Genomic DNA, 22,477 nt, shown 5'->3' with positions numbered 1-22,477 from the left:
AAACAAACATTTGGGCGGACTGTCTGTTGGGCTGTGTCCGCTCCAGATAGAAGGCCAATGCTCTTTTGCAGTCCAATGTGTGCAGCTGACGTTCAGCAGGGCAGGAATGAGGACGGGGAAAGAACGTTGGCAAGACAATTGACTGGTTCAGATGGAACTCCGACACCACCTTCGGCAAGAACTTAGGGTGAGTGCGGAGGACTACTCTATTATGATGAAATTTGGTGTAAGGAGCATGGGCTACCAGGGCCTGAAGCTCATTGACTCTACGAGCTGAAGTTACTGTCACCAAGAAAATGACCTTCCAGGTCAAGTACTTCAGATGGCAGGAATTCAGTGGCTCAAAAGGAGGTTTCATCAGCTGGGTGAGGACGACATTGAGATCCCATGACACTGTAGGAGGTTTGATGGGGGGCTTTGACAAAAGCAAACCTCTCATAAAGCGAACAACTAAAGGCTGTACCGAGATCGGCTTACCTTCCAAATGGTAATGGTATGCACTGATTGCGCTAAGGTGAACCCTTACAGAGTTGGTCTTGAGACCAGACTCAGACAAGTGCAGAAGGTAGTCAAGCAGGGTCTGTCTAGGACAAGAGCGAGGATCTAAGGCCTTGCTGTCACACCAGACGGCAAACCTCCTCCATAAAAAGAAGTAACTCCTCTTAGTGGAATCTTTCCTGGAAGCAAGCAAGACACGGGAGACACCCAGGCCCAAAGAGGCAAAGTCTACGATCTCAACATCCAGGCCGTGAGAGCCAGAGACCGGAGGTTGGGATGCAAAAGCGCCCCTTCGTTCTGGGTGATGAGGATCGGAAAACACTCCAATCTCCACGGTTCTTCGGAGGACAACTCCAGAAGAAGACGGAACCAGATCTGACGCGGCCAAAAAGGAGCAATCAGAATCATGGTGCCTCGGTCCTGCTTGAGTTTCAGCAAAGTCTTCCCCACCAGAGGTATGGGAGGATAAGCATACAGCAGGCCTTCCCCCCAATCCAGGAGGAAGGCATCCGATGCCAGGTGGCTGTGGGCCTGAAGTCTGGAACAGAACTGAGGGACCTTGTGGTTGGCTTGAGATGCGAAGAGATCTACCAAGGGGGTGCCCCACACTTGGAAGATCCGGCGCACTACTCTGGAGTTGAGCGACACCCTATGCTTGGAACAACCTTCCTGAACCCTTACGCCAAGCCCCCTCCCTGCCCGTCTTCAAGTCTTTGCTTAAAGACCACCTCTTCAATGCTGCGTTCGGCACCTAACCCTTACCGTTCAGTGAATCCAAACTGCCCCAATTTGACTGCCCCTATCGGACCGACCCGTTCACTTGTCTATTAGATTGTAAGCTCTTTGAGCAGGGACTGTCTCTCTTTGTTAAATTGTACAGCGCTGCGTAACCCTAGTAGCGCTCTAGAAATGTTAAGTAGTAGTAGTAGTAGTAGGTTGCATAATCCTGCTCAACCTGTCGGCCAGACTGTTGTTTACGCCTGCCAGATATGTGGCTTGGGGAAACATGCCATGACGGCGAGCCCACAGCCACATGCTGACGGCCTCCTGACATAGGGGGCGAGATCCGGTGCCCCCCTGCTTGTTGATGTAATACATGGCAACCTGGTTGTCTGTCTGAATTTGGATAATTTGGTGGGACAGCCGAACTCTGAAAGCCTTCAGAGCGTTCCAGACCGCTCGTAACTCCAGGAGATTGATCTGTAGACCTTGTTCCTGGAGGGACCAGCTTCCCTGGTTGTGAAGCCCATCGACATGAGCTCCCCACCCCAGGAGAGACGCATCCATAGTCAGCACTTTTTGCGGCTGAGGAATTTGGAAAGGGCGTCCCAGAATCAAATTGGACCAAATTGTCCACCAGTGCAGGGATTCGAGAAAACTCGTGGACAGGTGGATCACGTCCTCTAGATCCCCAGCAGCCTGAAACCACTGGGAAGCTAGGGTCCATTGAGCAGATCGCATGCGAAGACGAGCCATGGGAGTCACATAAACTGTAGAGGCCATGTGGCCGAGCAATCTCAACATCTGCCGAGCTGTGATCTGCTGGGACGCTCGCACCCGGGAGACGAGGGACAACAGATTGTTGGCCCTTGTCTCTGGAAGATAGGCAAGAGCCGTCCGAGAATCCAGCAGAGCTCCTATGAATTCGAGTCTCTGTACTGGGAGAAGATGGGACTTTGGATAATTTATCACAAACCCCAGTAGCTCCAGGAGGCGAATAGTCATCTGCATGGACTGTAGAGCTCCTGCCTCGGATGTGGTCTTCACCAGCCAATCGTCGAGATAAGGGAACACGTGCACTCCAAGTCTGCGAAGCGCTGCTGCTACCACAGCCAGGCACTTCGTGAACACCCTGGGCGCAGAGGCGAGCCCAAAGGGTAGCACACAGTACTGGAAGTGACGTGTTCCCAGACGGAATCGGAGATACTGTCTGTGAGCTGGCAGTATCGGAATATGCATGTAAGCATCCTTTAAGTCCAGAGAGCATAGCCAATCTTGTTCCTGAATCATGGGAAGAAGGGTGCCCAGGGAAAGCATCCTGAACTTTTCCTTGACCAGATATTTGTTCAGGGCCCTTAGGTCTAGGATGGGACGCAACCCCCCTGTTTTCTTTTCCACAAGGAAGTACCTGGAATAGAATCCCAGCCCTTCTTGCCCCGGTGGCACGGGCTCGACCGCATTGGCGCTGAGAAGGGCGGAGAGTTCCTCTGCAAGTACCTGCTTGTGCTGGAAGCTGAAAGACTGAGCTCCCGGTGGGCAATTTGGAGGCATGGAGGCCAAATTGAGGGCGTATCCTTGCCAGACTATTTGGAGAACCCACTGGTCGGAGGTTATAAGAGGCCACCTTTGGCGAAAAACTTTCAACCTCCCCCCGACCGGTAGATCGTCCGGCACGGACACTTTGATATCGGCTATGCTCTGCTGGAGCCAGTCAAAAGCTCGCCCCCTGCTTTTGCTGGGGAGCTGAGGGGTCTTGCTGAGGCGCATGCTGGTGACGAGAGCGCGCGCGCGCGCGCTGGGGCTTAGCCTGGGCCGCAGGCTGTCGAGAGGGAGGATTGTACCTATGCTTACCAGAAGAGTAGGGAACAGTCCTCCTTCCCCCATAAAAACGTCTACCTGATGAGGTAGATGCTGAAGGCTGCCGGCAGGAGAATTTGTCGAAAGCGTTATCCCGCTGGTGGAGCTGTTCTACCACCTGTTCGACTTTTTCCCCAAAAATATTATCTGCACGGCAAGGGGAGTCCGCAATCCGCTGCTGGATCCTATTCTCCAGGTCGGAGGCACGCAGCCATGAGAGTCTGCGCATCACCACACCTTGAGCAGCAGCCCTGGACGCAACATCAAAGGTATCAAATAAGCCTCTGGCCAGGAATTTTCTACATGCCTTCAGCTGCCTGACCACCTCCTGAAACGGCTTGGCTTGCTCAGAAGGGAGCTGGTCCACCAAGTCCGCTAGCTTACGCACATTGTTCCGCATATGGATGCTCGTGTAGAGCTGGTAAGATTGAATCTTGGCCACGAGCATGGAAGAATGGTATGCCTTCCTCCCAAAGGAGTCTAAGGTTCTGGGGTCTTTGCCCGGGGGCGCCGAAGCATGCTCTCTAGAACTCAGCCTTCTTCAGGGCCAGATCCACCACACCAGAGTCGTGAGTCTCTTCTCCCTTGCTTTTGGTGCCTAACCACCTTCCCATTCCTGATACCTACACTGACTACATAGTTTTTACCTTTAGATTGTAAGCTCTCTTGAGCAGGGACTGTCCTTCCCCATGTTTAAACTTGTACAGCGCTGCGTAACCCTGACAGCGCTATAGAAATGCTAAGTAGTAGTAGTAGTGAGGCAACTGAGTGCGCATCAGCTCTGGGTCCCCATGGATCCGATATTGGGATTCTATTTTTTTGGGAATGTGGGGATTAGTTAGTGGCTTGGTCCAGTTCGCCAGCAATGTCTTTTTCAGGACATGATGCATGGGTACTGTGGACGCTTCCTTAGGTGGAGGAAGATAGTCCAAGAGCTCAAACATCTCAGCCCTTGGCTCATCCTCCACAACCACCGGGAAGGGGATGGCCGTAGACATCTCTCGGACAAAGGCCGAGAAAGACAGACTCTCGGGAGGAGAAAGCTGTCTTTCAGGGGAGGGAGTGGGGTCAGAAGGAAGGCTATCAGAATCCTCGTCCGAGAAATATCTGATGTCCTCCTCTGCCTCCCACGAGGCCTCATCACTGGTATCAGACACAAGTTCACGGACCTGTGTCTGAAGCCGTGTCCGTCTCGACTCCGTGGAACCACGGCCACGGTGGGAGCGTCGAGAGGTGGACTCCCTGGCCGGCAGCGGCGAAGCTCCCTCCCCCGATGTCATTGGGGAGTCCACCTGGGAGGCAGTCGAAACCGGTACTGCAAGCGGCACCGGTACCGGGGACCTCACCCCGGGCAAAGGGCCAGCTGTCGCCTCACTCGACGGCACCGGTGGCGCAAGCACCCCCGGTACCGGAGGGGAAGGGCGCAACAGATCTTCCAGAATGCCAGGAAGAACGGCCCGGAGACTCTCGTGCAGAGCGGCTGTGGAGAAAGACTGAGAAGCAGGTGCAGGCGTCGAGGTCAGAATCTCTTCTGGGCATGGAAGCGGTACCGGGTTGTCCGGGGTAGAGCGCACCGACACCTCCTGGATGGAGGGTGAGCGGTCCTCCCGGTGCCGATGCCTGCTGGGTGCCGACTCCCTCGGCGACCCAGAGCTCCCGCTACCAAGTCGGGAAGGTGACCGGTGACGATGCTTCTTCGACTTCTTCGAGCGAAGCATGTCACCGGAGCTCCCCGGTACCGATGAGGAGGACGTTGAATCCAGACGTCGCTTCCTTGGGGCTGAGGCCGAAGATGATCGATCCCGGGGGGGGGCTGAACCGCAGGAGCCCTCAGGGCAGGAGGAGATCTACCCGAAGGCTCACCGCCACCAGCAGGGGAATGGACAGCCCTCACCTGCACTCCAGACGAAGCACCACCGTCCGACGACATCAGCACCAGAGGGGGTCCCGGTACCACCGACGCACTCTTCCGAAGTCTCGGTACCGACGATGCAGGAGGAAGACGCCTCGATGCAGTCGACGTCGATGCGATCTCCGAAGACTTCGGTGCTGCCGACGCCGATGCACCCGACGAATCTCGAGATGTTGCTGCCGTCGAAGCGCCGGAGAACAGAACGTTCCACTGGGCTAATCTCGCTACCCGAGTCCTCTTTTGCAAAAGAGCACAAAGACTACAGGCCTGCGGGCGGTGCCCAGCCCCCAGAGCCTGAAGACACGAGGCGTGCCTATCAGTGAGAGCGAGATTACCCGGGCGCACTTCTTGAAGCCGCTGGAAGGCTTCGATGTCATGGGCGGAAAAATCGCACCGGTGAAATCAAAATTTGCGATGACAAGAGGCATCGAGAAAAAAGTGAGAAAAAACCTGTGCGGGCGACCAACAAGGCCGCTGCCGAAAGCGAAAGGAAACTTACGCTGGGAAAAAACTAGAAATATGGGAAAAAAGGTTCTCTCTTTTTTTTTTTTTTAAAGAAACATGAAAGACGCGCGAGGTCTTCTGAGGGGCACGAAACGGCGGCAAACACGACCGTCCCGAGCGCGGACAAAAGAAGACTGAGGAACACGAGCCGGTTCGGGTGGGAAGACGGCCGCGCATGCGCGGTGCACATGTGCGCGCGAGGGCTAGCAAACATCTTTGCTAGTGAAGATTCCGATTGGAGGGGGTGCCGTGGACATCACCCATCAGTGAGAACAAGCAGCCTGCTTGTCCTCGGAAAAATAATCTTACTTTTAATTTAGCAGGAGTACAGAACTAATTGATGCAATTATGAGAATGTAGACATGGGTGTAAGCTGGCAGGACGTGTAGATTGGCTGCCACTAGGGGGAAAGAGAGAAAGGAAACCCTGTGTGCAGGAGCTCATCATTAGTCTAATGCTCAACTCAGCTGGTATGGGTATGGGGGAAGCTAATGGAAAGAGAATGATTGGTTGTGAGAGCAGAAGCCAGGGATTGATTAGGCAGGTGGGACTTTCTCACACCCAAGGGATTTCAGGCTGAAAACCCTTAGGTAATAGAGGTCCCTAAAGTACTGAATCTACCAGTGAAGCCGATGTAAAGGGGAATCCCTTGGGGTAGGAGAAATCCCTAAAGTATGGAACCCCTCCTGAAGGTAAAGAGAGTAGAAGGTAGAAACTGATGCTTTGTGATTTAACTGTGATGATGAACTGAATGAACTGCTTCTATTTGGAATTGAACTACTGTTTATTGTGCACTAAAGAGCCCAGACTGGAGCTGACTGTGAGTCTGTATTGAATCCTGGTATGTGCTGATAGCCTACTACTTAAAGGGGACTATTTGCCACACCCTTTCAGGTGGCTTATATGTGCTTAAGATTGAAGGTGAATGCTGCTGTTGGAACTGTGTATCAGGTCTACTAGAAACCTGCATGGAATAAAGTCCTTAAGATTGAAGTTGCTGGTGGGCATTTATTTCTTGACTGTAACGGGAGCCCGTGGCTGGAGGAGATTGTTCTATCCTTGGCTGCACTTAGAGGTACCTAGCTACAGTGCTATATCAAAATAAAACAAACTTGAAAGTAAACTCGGTTTCAGCATCATGACTGCCCTACTTTGGTTCTGAGGCTGCCTCTTTAATAGACTGTAGGATGCTGTGATCAGAAGAAAACAACGAAGACAAGCTAATGCAAAGGACAGGCCTTCCTTCTGAAAGGCTGCAGTTAAGATTCCTAGGATCTAGCAAGACAGGCTGAGCTGAGACTAGTGGAATGCCCTATCTAGGAGTGGTCCATTACTTGTGATTTTTTTCTTTCAACTGGGTGTGACATCAGGATTTCTGGAGCCTCAATAAATTGACCAGAGAACATCACAATGAAGAACATTTGGAAAATTGGAAACTGGACCAAAAGGTACAGTTTCTCAGTCTATTAAATGATTAAGTGTTTTTATTTAGGATACAATTAACAAGTCTGAATATGTAAGATGACTGGAGATTTGGAATGGCAATATGGGGTGCAAGTCTCGGCACTTCAGACACCCCACTCTGGCCACTATTGAGCCCAATTGGATTCTACAGAAAATTAGAGTATCTGGGAAATGTGGCTAGAAAACTTTAGGGTTTTTGAACATCCCACAACAAGGCTGTTATTTCATAAACAGTTTCTGTGAACCAATGGCGAGAATCTTGAAAATGTGTAACACGAGTACCAGCATTTAGATGTAAGATAATACTGAAGTGGTGGGGGTGGATTTGATTCTAACTGCAGACAAACTAGATTTGTCTAAATTTTGTAGGCTTCTCAAGACATCACTACATTTGTGTCACTTTCTCTCTTCACATTGGAGGAAAAAAAAAAAAAAAATCAAAGTTTACCCCCCCCCCCCCCCCCACCACACACACACTTTGCTGGGGTTATTTCACTGCCAAGGCGCAGCAGGCTACAAAGCAATGGCCTGATGCTCCCGGGCCTGCAGAGAAGGGTTCTCCCTGGCATAAGGCCACCTCCCTCAAACTCCAACCCCCCCCCCCACTCTCCCCCCCATGTAAGCTAGCCCTCGTCCCCTCAAAGGGCTAACTTACATTAGTGGTCTGTTGTGGGGGGGGGGGGGTCTTCGGAGAGGAGTGATGTCCAGTTGCTCCTGCCCAGTCCTGACCCAGCCACAAAATGTTCTGTGCTAAACTCTCCTAAAGAGATGAAGGTAGAAAGCCTTCTTGAATCAATCAGTAATCTGATGAAAACTTTGGGGCCCCATAATGGCAGATGACAACCTCCCCCACCCTGATCAGGAGCTTCCATTGCTCAGGGAGAGAGAGCAAGGGGGGGGGGTCACAGATGGGACCCTCCCTCAGTGATTCTGCTTACTGTTCTGAGCCCGCTGTACAGTGGGACTGAACTGCTGGAGCCCAAAATAGCTATGGTTCTCGCTGGCACAACGACTGCTGAAGTCACATTTGGAAAACAACAACAGAAGACTTATGCTATAGCTCATTAGAAAGTGGGACAGGAGGAGCCAGCCATGGTACTAAACTACTGGCTCACAACATACCTCACAGTGCTAGGCTCTCTCCAACATCGAAATAACTCCCCCCCCTCTCCCCCGTGTTCTCTGGGATTCCCTCAGCTATCTGCTCACTGGGCGATACTCAAGGCTGATCTCTCTGCTGTTAAGAAATTTGCATGCTTCCCTCGTTTAGCTCTTCATTTAAAAATGTTATTGCTGCAGAAGCCAGGACAAGGAGAGAAATGCAACAACCTCAAACCCCATGCCTCAAAAAGGGAGGAAGAAGTAGGTAGATGTGAACAGAAGGAGGGAGAACCTCAAAAAGGTTTTATCTTACTGGTAGGAGTCCAGGGAGGCACTGTGAGAGGAGCCAAATCATAGCAAGATCAAAGCCCTCATACCAAGGTCTTGGGGCAGAGATAGCAATCCAGGTATTCATTTAGCAGGAAGATCTGCAGACCAAATCCTGAAAGCTACCTGCACGCTAATTTGCGCTGAACCTACAGCCACAGGTTGTAGACTGCAGCTGAGGGAACTGAGCAAAAAAACAAATCAAACTGCTGTGCCAGTCCACACAGCAACTATCTGATAGAGAGAGAGAGAGAATACTGGCAAGTTCTAGTGCTGCACCACTCCTTATACAGTGATGCTGTCACTGGAAAGTTCCAAGGTCTCTGCCTCCACCTCCTGGTAAGGGGATATAACCCACACACCTGAACTGGTCTTGCAAAATCAGGAAGATGAACTGAAACAATATTTAGCAAAAAAGGAATGGAGAATCATGAGGCGGTTGCTGCTACAGTGTGGAATTTCTATACAAGATCAATGAATGTGTTGTGCCTTTACAGGGAGCTCTGATGCTGCCATTTAATACAGAGGCCAATCAAGACTCACTTGTATGATTCAAGTGCACTGCTGGTCTTCAGAGACATATGTTTACAGGTAGCAAATATTACCTGAGGGAGAAGTTGCAGGTTGCTAATCCACACTTCAAAACATAAAGCTATTAAGTTAATCAGTTAATTCTGATTTTACTTGGAACTTAGGAACCATGTAAGAATTACATTACAATCACTTTTGTTTTATACTCAAGGCAACTGCATATTTTACTAAATTTATGTAGTGAAATTTATATGTAGAAACCTTTTTTTATCAGGCTTTATATTCTGGTGATACATTTTCACTTGTTTCCTTTTTTATAAAAAATAAAAATCAAGATAGATGTGTTTAAAAAAAAATAGGAGGTAGGGAGACCATTCTAAAAGTCAAAATTTTTCATTGCTTCTTAAGGACCCACATACTATTATGTCTGTGATATTAAACATTGCCTATTGTTGAGTCCCAGCGAGGCAGGTTGCAGGCAAGTGTTGAGATAATAACAGAGACAAATGTGGGAAGGTAAGAAAACAAAAATAGGACTACTCTTCCTGCTTTTGTCCTCTCCAGTCTCACATCTCCATATTCCTTAAACAACCTTTGACCCCCAACCATCTTTCACAATTCATCTGACTTAATTCCATCACCACTTTTCTATCCATCACCTACTCAAGTCTCCCTACTTCCATTTGCTCATCTCTATCTCTCTTTATTACAAATATATTATCTTTATTGGATACAAAGCTCAAGTGTACATGCATGTTTTTCTTAATGAAAACTTAGGAATAATTACAACATAGCCCATTGACACTCTAGAAACAGAATACAAACTGCAGCCCAAACAGGTGGGTTTTTTTTTTTTTAGATCACTATTAAAAAATGTACACAAAATCTGTGCATCTGATAACATAGATCATCATTTAACAGCATATATAATCATCTTCTGGATGCCCCTAAACTCCCACATAATATTGCTCCCTTTACTGCCTTAGTATCTCCCAAACCCTGACTTCCTCCAGGCCACCAACCCTCTCCCCTCCCTTCCCCTCAACAAACACTCCCACTGCCTATTGGTATGTGGCAGCCTGAAGTATAGAAGGCACATCTCCCTCCCCCCCCCCCCCCCCCCCCCCCCCCCCCCCCCGGCAGATTCAACAGGTCATTTTCTTTTAAGAAAAGAACCACAGCTCCTATCTTAATAGCCCTTTTTTTTTTTTTTAGAGAAAATTTCTCCTATACAGAAAAAGCACAAGCCCACAGACAATAGTAATGGTCAGAACAATCCCAATAGTCTTACCTTAGCATCCCTCACCCTACCTCCCAAGCAGCAATCAATTCCCAGCATAAGAAGATACACAATTCCCAAGTAAATAAAAATATGCAACAAACGTGTCAACTATTTAAGATGAAACTGTATTCCGCGAATGAAACATACCTATAGCAGGTGTTCTCCGAGGACAGCAGGCTGATTGTTTTCACCATCCCTCCCTCCTCCCCCCCTTTGGAGCTGTGTCTTTCTTATTCCTTTGCTTGTCATTTAACTGAGTGGGAGCGGTCGCGCACGGGCGGGAAAACGGCTGCGCATGCGCGGTGGGCGTGCCCCGCTTGCGGGACCTCCCTCGAGACTTTTCTTCCGGTTGGAGGGGGCTGCGTGGACGTCTATTCTCTGTGTGACAGCACTATTCAGTAGGGTTCGCAAGTCAATAGGAAGTTCCGCCATTTGGAAACGCCCTAGTAATCAGCATCACGGTGTTCCATGAGCAGAATATTGAATAACAATGCTTTCCACTGGACTACAATAGGAGCAACTTTAAATCTTCAACTCAGTAAAACCACCTTTTGGCTATTAAAGTCGATTTGGCAACAAAAGCTTTTTGTCCCACATGAAGCACAGGCAGCATTGATGTGTTCCTAAATAAACTTGTCATGCTTGCTCCCACAGCAGCCGGCATGAGTATCCCTCAGAGGTCCTGTACTTTTTAACAATGACAGAACGTATGGCCCACAGTAGTTTCCTCCCCACACACAAACTTAAGACAACTCCCATTCATTGGGAGGTCAGAACAGAAGGCTCTCCAAGAAGTAATAAAAGCCTAACTCAGAAACTTATTCAGCCTCTCACATTTACATTAATGGAAGTAGTTTCTAGGACCGAATTAGCTACCAGTGTAGTGACTGCTTGAGCTGTGTGGTGACCTGGATGACACTGTCCAGATTCCCAGTGGCCTAATGCCACTGAGAAGCTAGGGTCCACTGGGATCTCCTGAAATGGAGATGTGCCAAGGGGGTGACATGCACTGTCGAGGCCATATGATCTAGCAATCTCAACAGATGCCGAGCTGATACCTGCTGGATGCTGCAAACCTAGTTGGTGCGTGACATCTGAGTAGTCGCTTGAACCTAAGGAAAGAAGGCCTGAGCTTGCACTCCAATTCTCCGCATTGATTGAACAGCCTCCTGGTACATGCTCTTCACCAGGCAATCAGCCAAATAGGGAAACACATGCATTCCCAGACTGCGTAGCGATATTACGACTACTGTAAGACATTTGGTGAAGACCCTGGGCATGGTCGCGAGGCCAAATGGCAGAACGAATACTGAAAGTGACTGGGAAATATCTAGATATGGGTATATGCATCTTTAAGTCTGAGAACAAAACAATTGTTTTTCTGAATCATGGGGAGAAGGGTGCCCAGGGAAACCATCCTGAACTTCTCTTTGACCAAATATTTGTTCAGGGCTTTTAGGTCTAGGATGGCAAAATCCTCTCATTTTCTTGGTGAAGAGGAAGTATCTGGAATTGAATCTCTGACCTTCGTGCCCTGGTGGAACAGGCTCAACCATGTGGCCTGAAGAGCAGAGAATTTCTCAAGTACCTGCTCATGCCAAATGGTGAGAAAAGACACTTGTGGTGGGTAATTCGGTGGTGTTTGTTGCCAAATGAGAGCATACCCCGCTCAGACTATTGGCTTACCCACCAGTTCAGAGGTTATAAGGGGCCACCTTTCTTGATAAAAATTCAGCCTCCCCCCTACTGGGATGTCATCCAGAATGGATACGCTCCTCTGAAACCACTCAAAAGTTTACCCCTACTTTTGGCTGGGGAACAGGCTGTGACTTCTGTGGAAAGGGCTGGTAGGCACAAGGGCGTTCGATCTGGGGCTGCTGCTAGGGACGGGCTGAAGTAAACTTTATGCCTTTGAGAGCACTATGGTACTTCTTTGAGGCCTGCCAGAAAACCTTCTAGTAGAGGAGGACACAGAAGATGGCTGCCATGAAAAGGGACTGGTTAACACATGCTAAAAACGCTAACGTGTCTCTAGTGCAGCTTAGTAAACAAGGCCCTGTTTCTCCTCAGATTAGGAAATTTGTAAATCAAGAAATTTAAAATATTTTGATGACCAAGTTACCTAATTCTTTTTACTACTACTGTTGCTTTTCATAGCTATAGCCAGCTCTTCACACACTGCTATGGAAAAAAAAAACCTGACCATTAGTCTCTATGGGGCTCATTTTCAAAAGAGAAAAACAAAAACATCCTATTTTCGAAGCCTATTTTTAGACTTTTTCTATTAAGTCCATCAGAAGTATGCTCAAATCACAAGGAGGCATATCAAAAGCAGGATTACGGCGTGCCAACACTTGGACGTTTACAGCCATAAAGGAACAAAACAAAAACATCCAGGCCTAAAACAAAACATTTTGGTCTAGATCTGTTTTCAGAATGAATAAGGCACAAAAAGGTGTCCCTAAATGACTGATGACCACTAAAGGGAATCAGGGGCAGGACTTTTTTTTGAGGGGCTACTTGGGGGTACTGAGTACCAGCACCTTTTTCATTGTATGCTAAAATTGATTCATGGTCCCCAAGTTTTAATGAAAGAGCTCAGGCCCTACACACCAATTCTGCCTTGTCATAGATTCTGTGACTGGCTGCAGGGGGCCTGGCTTATTGTGGGGTGGGTCCCACAGTGATGCCCTCACCCCTGAAGGGGGCCTGGCATTTGAGTACCAGCACCTTTTTCAATAGAAAAAAATGCACTTATCAGGGGTGACCCTCCACCTCCCCCCCCACCTCCAAAAATGTGAATAAAAATATGACGTACCAGCCCCTATGACAGCTGCAGATAGTAAAGTCAGGTCTATTAGAGCAGCATGCAGGACCCTGGAGTAATGCAGGGACTGTCCTTCTTTGTTTAATTGTACAGCGCTGCGTAACCCTAGTAGCGCTTTAGAAATGTTAAGTAGTAGTAGTAGTGCAGTACACAGTGGTGGTCCCAGGTCCCTATCTCCCTCTACCTGTCACACTTGTGGTGGAAACTATGACAGCTCCCAAGGTCACCAAAACCCTACTGTGCCCCCATATAGGTTTCCCCTTCACCCATGAGGGCAATGTAGTGGTGTACAGTGGGGGGACTGTGGGTTTTAGAGGGCTCAGGGGATAAGATAAGGGAGCAAAGGTGAGATGTGTACCTGGGAGCATTTTTATGAAGTGCACAGAAGTGCCCTATTGCTCTCCTGGGATGTCTGGGGGGACCAGTCTACTAAAAATGCTGGCTCCTCTCATATCCCAATGGCATATTGCACCTATTCAGTTTTTTTCCAAAAATGGACCAAAGAAACAAAACATCCAAATCACAATACCTTGTTCAAAACAGTATTTTTGGAAAAAAAAATTGATGTTTTTCCTTTTTGAAAAGTACCTTCTTTCCTATTCGGATTTTGGACGTTTTGTGCAAAACATCCAAAATCGGACTCAAGACGTCTTATTGAAAATACCCCTCTAAGTGAGATACTGTCTTCTCATTTCACACCTCATAAAGTTATGTGCTGCAGTAAGAAGATACCCATTTTTTAATTACGGGGTTGAGATTTTATGCATGTACACAAAGACCTGAAGAACACACTTTATATATAATGTAGGTTATATTTCAGCTTATAATTACCTTGTGGAAAAACTTGCAGTAGTCCCTTTTGAGTAAATAGATAGCCACTTCTTTTAGCCCTTCCAATCCATACATATCTGCTATTGAGAGTATTTGGCTACAATGCACAAAAAGAGACACAATGAATATCAAAAATTACATTATAAGATACCATGCCACTGTTTTTCAACATTGTATAATTTTTCTTTGGTGTTATACAACACCAAAGAAAAATTATACAATGTTGAAAAACTGTGACATGATATCAAACAATTTACACTAGGAGTGGTCTAGTGGTTAGGGTGGTGGACTTTGGTCCTAGGGAACTGAGGAACTGAGTTCAATTCCCACTTCAGGCACAGGCAGCTCTTTGTGACTCTGGGCAAGTCACTTAACCCTCCATTGCCCCATGTAAGCCACATTGAGCCTGCCATGAGTCGGAAAGCGCGGGGTACAAATGTAACAAAAATAAATAAAATAAATAAGCCTAAGAATCCATGAAAGGGAGAAATGATTTAGTCTCTATTCTTTTTATCTCAGAGTTTACTGCTCCATGTTATACTTCAAACTACGGGACCTATGATTTCTCCCATTTTGGATATAGTTGTAAAATAAAGTGCCTGTAAAAATTTCCAGAGCCATACCTATTTTATAAAAAGGTGACACAGCAGTCAATGTCTTTACGAAGTAGGCTCCCAGAATGATCTCTACTAGCATACAAATGTCCTTGCATAAATTTACAGATCCGAGTGAGGTGCGAATACGAACACATGCTGTGCATCTACATATGTATTTTATAAAGTATGCATTGCTGCTCTGCAAAACTATTACCCCAGAAACATCTAGACATATCACATAAAAGCAGAGAAGAAAGGACCTCTGAAGACACGCATTGTACAAATCTTGGGTAGTAGATGCCCTCATAAGTAAACTCACTTGGAGGTGGAGGATGGGTGGGTCTGTAGGAGTCTGGTTGAAATCTTCTTCCATTAGGAATGGCCTGGGATAGTGATTCCCAAACTTACTATGACTGAACCTTCAAAATATTTTATTTCATACAGCAAGGAACCCTCGATTTATGTAAACACATATATGTTCAAACAACAGGTTCTATCATCTAATTTCTTGAGGAACCCCTGAAGAGAGAGTTCAAGGAACCCAGCTTGGGAATCACGAACCTAGGATGAAATCTGTGTCTTCAATGATATTTTGAGATGCCTATGATCTTGGGGAGAAGACAGCAGCAAATGTCCCCTTATGGTTCAGAGCCCAAAGAAGATAAGATGAAGAAGCTGGAATTTGGAGAGGCACAAGTCTCTCTGCACAGTCATTAGCCTGTGAACAGAGAGGCCTATACTGTGTCATGTTCCTGATATTTACTTTCCAGAGTCCTTTTCAATAACTTGGTGCAATCACATTATACTGGTGCTGCATAAGCAAACAGGAAGTATCCTACAACCAATGGGTGAGCACATCATCAGCGCAGCTTAGCGTTGGACAAACTACTGTGATATAAAATAGACTGAATTTAGGTCTGCACTTATCTGTGCAGGAGCACAAAGTTGAAGAACACTGAACCCTCTGAGCCATGCTCTGGATTGAGTTTATTTGGCACAGACTGACCAGGAGCAACTTGCTGATTTTTGCAATTACATGAGACCTCTGCACTGAGGTGATAGCACTTCTCTAGCACTTTAAAGGATGGATTAGATCAGGGGTTCTTAACCAGTGGTGCCTGTACCCCCAAAGCATAGGGAAGAAGTCAAATAGGTGCAGAGAAGAAACCAGAGGCAATTTATTGAAACTTTCTAGATAGAGTGAAGGTAGTTATTAGGACAGTTATTGGCACAATAACTGTGTACTACTGTAATTTTAGCGACATGTTAGTAGTTAAACAATGAGACAGAAATATGATGGCAGACAAAGGCCAAAAGGCCCACCCAGTCTGCTCATCCTCCATAACCTAACTCCTCTTTTTCCTAAGGATTCCACATGCTTGTCCCATGCTTTCTTAAACTCTGACACAGTCCTTGTCTCCAACAACCTCCACCAGGAAGCCATTCCACGCTTCCACCACCCTTTCCGTAAATGAATACTTTCTTAGATTCCTCCTAACTCTATTTCCCTCTTAACTTAATTGTATGCCCCCTCATTCCAGAGTTTTCCTTCATTTTCAGGCTCTCTTCCTGTACTTTAATGCCCCTGAGATATTTAAAATGTTTCTATCATATCTCGTCTTTCCCTCCTCTCTTCCAGCGTACACATGTTGACGTTCATAAGGCCTGTCCTATATGTTATATGTCCAAGACCACTTACCATTTTTGTAGCTGCCCTCTGTAATGATTAGATCTTCCGCTGCCCAAACGGGTGCGGCAGATCTAATTCATTACACCTCTGGACCGACTCCATCCTGTTTATATCTTTCTGTATGGTGCGGTCTCCAGAATTAGTGGAGGACTGGCCTAGTGGTTAGAGCACCGGTCTTGAAATCCAGAGGTGGCCAGTTCAAATCCCACTGCTGCTCCTTCTGATCTTGGGCAAGTTACTTAACCCTCCGATTGCCTCAGGTACAAAACCTAGATTGTGAGCCCTCCTGGGACAGAGAAATATCCAGCGTACCTGAATGTAATCTCACCTAGATCTACTACTGAAAAAGGAAGTGAGCAAAATCTAAATAATAAATAAAACAGTACTCTAAAAGGAGCCTCACCAGAGACATATTCAAGGGGACCATCACTTCTTTCTTCCTGCTGGTCATCCCTCTTCCTTATGCACCCAAGCATCCTTCTGGCTTTGGCCATCGCTTTTTCTACTTGTTTGGCCACTTTAAGGTCATCAGGCACAATCACCCCCAAGTCCCTTTCTTCCTCTGTACACAAAAGCACTTCACCCCCTATATTGTACTGTTCCCTTGGATTCTTGTGACCCAAGTGCATGACCCTGCATTTTTTAGAATTAAATCTTAGTTGCCAAATACTGGATCCATTCCTTAACTTTTACTATGTCCTTCCTCAAGTCATCCACACCCTCCATGGTGTCCACTATGTTGCAGAGTTTGGTATCATCTGCAAAGAGACAAACCCTTACCAGTCAGCCCTTTCACTATATCATTCACAAGGTGTTAAAAAGAGCCGGCCCAAGGACCATCCCTGCAGTACTCCACTGATAACATCCTTATCTTCAGAGCAAGCTCCATTTACCACTACCCTCTGTCGACTTCCGTTCAACCAATTTTTAACCTAGTCAGTTATACTCTAGGTCCCCATTCTGAGGAAACTCAGTTAATTTATGAGGTCGCCTGTGCGGAACCGTGTCAAGGCATTGCTGAAATCCAAACACATCACATCCAGAGCCCTTCCCACATCCAACTGTTTGGTCACCTAGTCGAAAAAAAATCAATTAGATTCATCTGACACGACCTGCCTCTAGTGAACCCAAGCTGCTTTGGTCACCTAGTCGAAAAAAATCAATTAGATTCATCTGGCACGACCTGCCTCTAGTGAACCCAAGCTGCTTGGGTCCTGCATTCCATTCAATTCAAGAAACCTCAAAATCCTCCGCTTTAGAAGCGATTCCATTAGTTTACTTACCACCAAGGTCAGACTGACAGGTCTGTAATTCCCAACATCCTCCTTACTTACACTCTTGTGCAAAGGGACCACACCAGACTCAGGAAAAATTGAAGAGGCCAGTCAGCGGAGCCTCCAGAACTTTTTCAAGTTCCTTGAGCACCCTCGGATGTATCCCATCAGGCTCCATTGCTTTGTCTACTTTTTAGTTTAGCTAGCTCCTCACGAACACTGTCCTCTGAGAACGGGTCTTCATAAATCCATCCACTTTTTCATTTATTTCTTGCAGTCCTACCCTCAGTCTTTCATCCGTGAACACAGAACAGAAATAACTTAAGCAGTTCAGCTTTATCCTTATCAGCTTCCATGTATTCCTCCCCTTCTGCTTTGAGTCTCACAATGCTATTTTGACATTCCCTCCTGTCACTTACATATCTGAAAAATGTCTTATCCCCCAATTATTAGCTATCTTTTCTTCCATTTGCCTCTTCACTTTCCTGACAGCTTTTCCAGCTTCTCTTAGCTTGTCCAGGTATTCTCACCTATCTTCTTCTTTCTGAGTCATCTTATATCATAAAAAGGCTAACCTCCTTTCCGTTACCTTTTCGGCTACTACATTTGAGAACCAGAGCGACCTTCTTTTCTTCTTTCCTTTATGTAATTTATTACATAAATGCTAGTTGCCTTTAAAATAGCTCCTTTCAGTCTTGTCAACTGCTGTTCTATTCCCATCAGCTGTTCCCATCCTGCTAATTCCTTGAGAAATCCCCCCATCTCGGCAAAGTTAGTTCTTTGAAATCCAGGACTTTCAATCTTGAATAAGCTCTCTCCTCTGTCTAATACTGAACCACACCATTTGGTGATCACAAGATGCTAAATGGTCTCCCACTGTGACATCAGAAACATTCTCTCCGTTGTACACCCAGGTCCAGAATAGCTCCATCCCAATCGGTTCCGTTACCTACTGCTGAAACAATTCTTCCTGTAGGGAATCAAAGATACCTTTCCTCTGGATGACACCGCAGCAGGAACCCCCAATTGACATCTGGCACATTAAAATCACCTATCAGTACTACTTCCCCTTCCTAGCAATTTTGTGGATGTCATGAATTAAGTCTCTGTCCATTCTTCTGACTGTGAAGGTAACCTGTAAATACTCCGATGTAAATGCATTTTCCTTCCCTCTTTCCAGTTTGACTCACAGCACTTCTTACGTACCCCATGTGTCCTGCCTTTCTGTCACTTTAATAATTTTCTTAGCATATAATGCCATTCCTCCACCCTTTTTTCCTAACCTGTCCTTCCTGAATAGATTAAAGTCAGGTATAGCTATATCTCAGTCACGCCGCTCTGATATATGACAGTCGGAGGATGTCCCCCAGTCATATGTAGAAGGTCTATGCTGTGTTTTTCTGAAACTTTGTACAGTTGGGTTCAAACAATTGTTGGAACATACATTCTTTTATGAGCATTTGTAGTTAGGAATACTAAGTAGCCCCTGACACAGCCCTGCTGGGCGAACACAGTCTGTGTCGGGCAATTTATATTTTATGCAACCATATCAATAAAGATCATGTACTACTACCACTGACTTGCTTGGGTTTTTTCCACTTTGGAGTTTGCGGATCGTTTGCCTTTTTGTTTTCTGGGACCTTCCTGAATAGATTAAAGCCAGGTACAGCTATATCTCAGTCATGGTTTTCCGTGAACCATGTCTCTGTGACCGCCACGAAATCCAATCTGCTTCAGTCAATGTAGGCTCTAGATCTAGAAGTTTGTTTCCCATACTCGGGCATTGGATACAAGACTCTCCAGGTGTTAATCTTTTTTTCACCCTTCTATAGGGGCATTCAATGTCCTACCTTCCTGATGGTTATTTATGGCTTTGAGGCCTTTATTACCCATCCCCAGCAAATTTAGTTTAAAGCCCTCCTTAGTTCTTTAGCCAGCCTGCTGCTGAAGACTCTCCATCCCTTCTTTGATAGATGAACACCATCACCACTCAGTAGCTCTTGGAAGATCATCCCATGGTCTAAGAAACCAAAGCGCTCACAGCCGGCACCATCCTCACAGCCACACATTTAGCTCCAGGGTGCAAGCTTCTCTCATTCAGCCTTTACCTTCAACAGGAAGGATAAATAAGAATATCGCCTGCACACCTAGGTGTTTTACCCTCTGACCTAAAGCCATGAAGTCTCGTTTGATATGTTCAGTAGGATACTTAGCAGTATCATTTGTGCCTACATGGATAAGCAGCACAGGAGAGTGGTCAGTAGGCTTGATGAGTCTAGGCAATCTTCACCGCATCAAGAATATTGGCACCAGGCAGACAGCACACCTCCATGGCCAACAAGACTGGTCATCAGATGGGTGCCTCAGTACCCCTCAAAAGTGAATCTCCAACCACCATTACCTTCACTTCTAAACAATCAAATATCTGTAGGAATGTGTTAGATGTAAGTCTCCAAAGTCGTATTAAATTCAACAGAAAGACACAAGGGTTAGAAGTTAAATTACAACAGAAAGTTACAAGGATTAGGAGTAGCTAGTAGATATAAGAAATATTGCTTAGCTCTGGAATAGTCAGGCTCCAAGCAATCCAAGGCCAGATCTCCAAAGACCATAGGTAAAGCCTCTGCCGCACTTTTTAAAAAACCTAGTCCCACCTCTTTGCTTTTACAATCCAGCCTACAGGAAATCAGGTGATTCAGAGCTATGGGTAGAAAAAAGATGGAGGAGGGGAAGCAAAGAAATTATTGAAAGTACTCAGAAATACAATTAAGCAGGAAAAACTATAGTTAAGTATCTAATTTTGCCCAGACTAGTGCTAAATCCACAAATATTGGGAGGCTTAACATTTATGATATGCAGTGCCCAGGGATAAATCCTGTATCAGAATCAGCAGGTTTCAATGCATAGCTGTGAGCAGCCACTACCGGACCTGTGGTTTAAGAAACGGAGTGGGAGGGTTTCATTAATGAGTTAAAAAGGTCTGGGAACCAAAAAAAGGTTAAGAACCTCTGGATTTGGGTAGTCAAACACTCAGACTTATGTGCCTGTGTCCAGACAACTGTGCTTTAGGTCAAGATACCTTTCATAAGCTGTGCTAACAGCAACTTGGTGACTGGACTTTTGAAGTTACTATGCTGAGTAGTGGAGACTGTCAGAAGATGAGGATCTACTAGAATGTGCAGAATATACTCGTATATATCTTGCATGTTCACAAAGATGATGGAGGTGGACTTCCAAGTCCAAAAAGGATGTTTTCCCACAATGCTTACATTCAGCCTAGTTCTACTTGGAAACCAATAATATTATAGATATAAAAGTTCTGGATGTTTCTTTCACAATCTGGATATGGTCAAAAGTTGAGCTTAGCTTGGGCCATAATGAAGAAAATTTAAATTTCTTCTTCATATGCTCACCAACGGTGTCTTCTGGTCCCTTCCTACTGACATATCAATTCGGAATCCATTTGCTAATCTTGTTTTAATGTCTTAGCCCTGTATGATGGAATAGCTTACTTCTTCATCAGACTGGAGTCTTCTCATGCCACCTATTGCAGAGTCTTTTAGAAACAGGAAGATCCTGGATTCTTTACATGGGGAACTGTTCCAGCAGTTGGTAATGGAACGAATGAGGCCATACTAGACTTAGTGCTTACTAATGGGCAGGGGCGTAGCTACGGGTGGGCCTGGGTAGGCCTGGGCCCACCCAATCTCAGCTTGGGCCCACCCAGTTTTAAGCGCCGGTGAAAAATTGCACAGCAAAGCAGCAGCAGAACGGCCTTAGTTTCTGCCGTCGTGGTAGCAGCCCGCCCCGCTGACCTCCCAGTTCAGCCCACCTGTGTTGGCAGTCTCCGCAGCTCTTGACTTCTGGTCCTGGCTCCTCCTCGGCCAGCACTGCCTTCCATCCCACGCCACGGCCCTGCGCGCTCTCAGCCTCGCTCTCGCACGTAAACATATGCTCAGCTGCTGCATGCGCCGCAGCCACGCGGCACTGCCTGCTTCCCGCCCGAATCCCCCCACCCCGGCCCGCAGTGCACATGGCACGATGGTGTCGGCCGGGCCACATGCAGTGCCGCATAGGAAAGGCTGCTGTTGGCCTGGCTGTGTTGTGGGCATGGCTCCTTAGTCCACAGCTGTGCCTGCCTGGTGCCCTACCGTCTGGGTCTAGATGATTTAGTACTACCGGTTGGGTTCTTAACAGTGAGTCACATCAGGTAATAAAATTTAAATACATTTTTTTTATGTCATGTAATTTTTGTATTCAAAATGTTGGCTGGTGGTAGTGGGGCTTCTGGGTGGGGGGGGGGCTCTTCACTGCCTAGGGCAAAAAGGTATATTTAATGATTAAAATATACCTTTTTTTGCCCTAGGCAGTGAAGAGCCCACCACCACCCAGAAGCCCACCACCAGCCAGCATTTTGATTACTCTTGTAATAAAAATGATGGCTCTGGTCTGGTGGTGGGCTTCTGGGTGGGGGTGGGGGGGTGGGCTCTTCACTGCCAAGGGCAAAAAAAAAGTATATTTTAATCATTAATATATCTCTTTTGCCCTAGGCAATGAGGAGCCCATCCCCACCCAGAAATTTACCAACCATAAATTTTAATAGTGCCCAGCTTAATTTTTAAAAAGTTGTCTATTCCTCTCATTTTGGTGAGTTCTTGGGTGGTAATGGTCTCTCTGCAATGCCCAGTTTAAAATTGTTTTACAAAACCAACTTTATAGTTAATGTGGGTAGGGGGTGGGGGTTTGGGCTCTGCTGTGTCCAGGACATTAAAAAACAAAAGGTTTTATATTTAATGCTGATGTACCTCAGGGTGGGGGAGATGACAGACTATGGGGGGATGGGTAGGGAGTAGGACAGAGCTGACACTAGGCTACAGTGAGGGATGGAAGGTAGGGTAGAGAAGGGAAGGGCTGATGCCAGGCTGAGAGTAGGGTAGAGAAGGGAAGGGCTGATGCTGGGCTATGGGGATGGATGGGAGGTAGGAAGGGATAGGTAGGGCTGATTCCGAACTATAGGTATAGATGGGGTGGTAGGAAGGGAAAGGTAGAGCTGATGCCAGGCT

At 46.6% G+C, this 22,477-nt stretch overlaps 1 protein-coding gene across 1 annotated transcript in view; it reads right to left on the bottom strand.

Annotated features, from left to right (window-relative positions):
• Nucleotides 1-22,477, bottom strand: part of KIAA1107 (KIAA1107 ortholog) — a 195,734-nt gene that overhangs the window by 119,824 nt on the left and 53,433 nt on the right. Inside the window, 1 exon segment of the mRNA XM_030205681.1 lies at nt 13,855-13,951. Within this exon segment, the coding sequence (XP_030061541.1) occupies nt 13,855-13,951 (97 nt within the window).

This window comes from Microcaecilia unicolor, chromosome 6 (genome assembly GCF_901765095.1).
Source record: "Microcaecilia unicolor chromosome 6, aMicUni1.1, whole genome shotgun sequence".
NCBI lineage: Eukaryota > Metazoa > Chordata > Amphibia > Gymnophiona > Siphonopidae > Microcaecilia > Microcaecilia unicolor.
The sequence above is the reverse complement of the archived record's forward strand: the minus strand, read 5'-3'. Positions and strand labels throughout refer to the sequence as shown.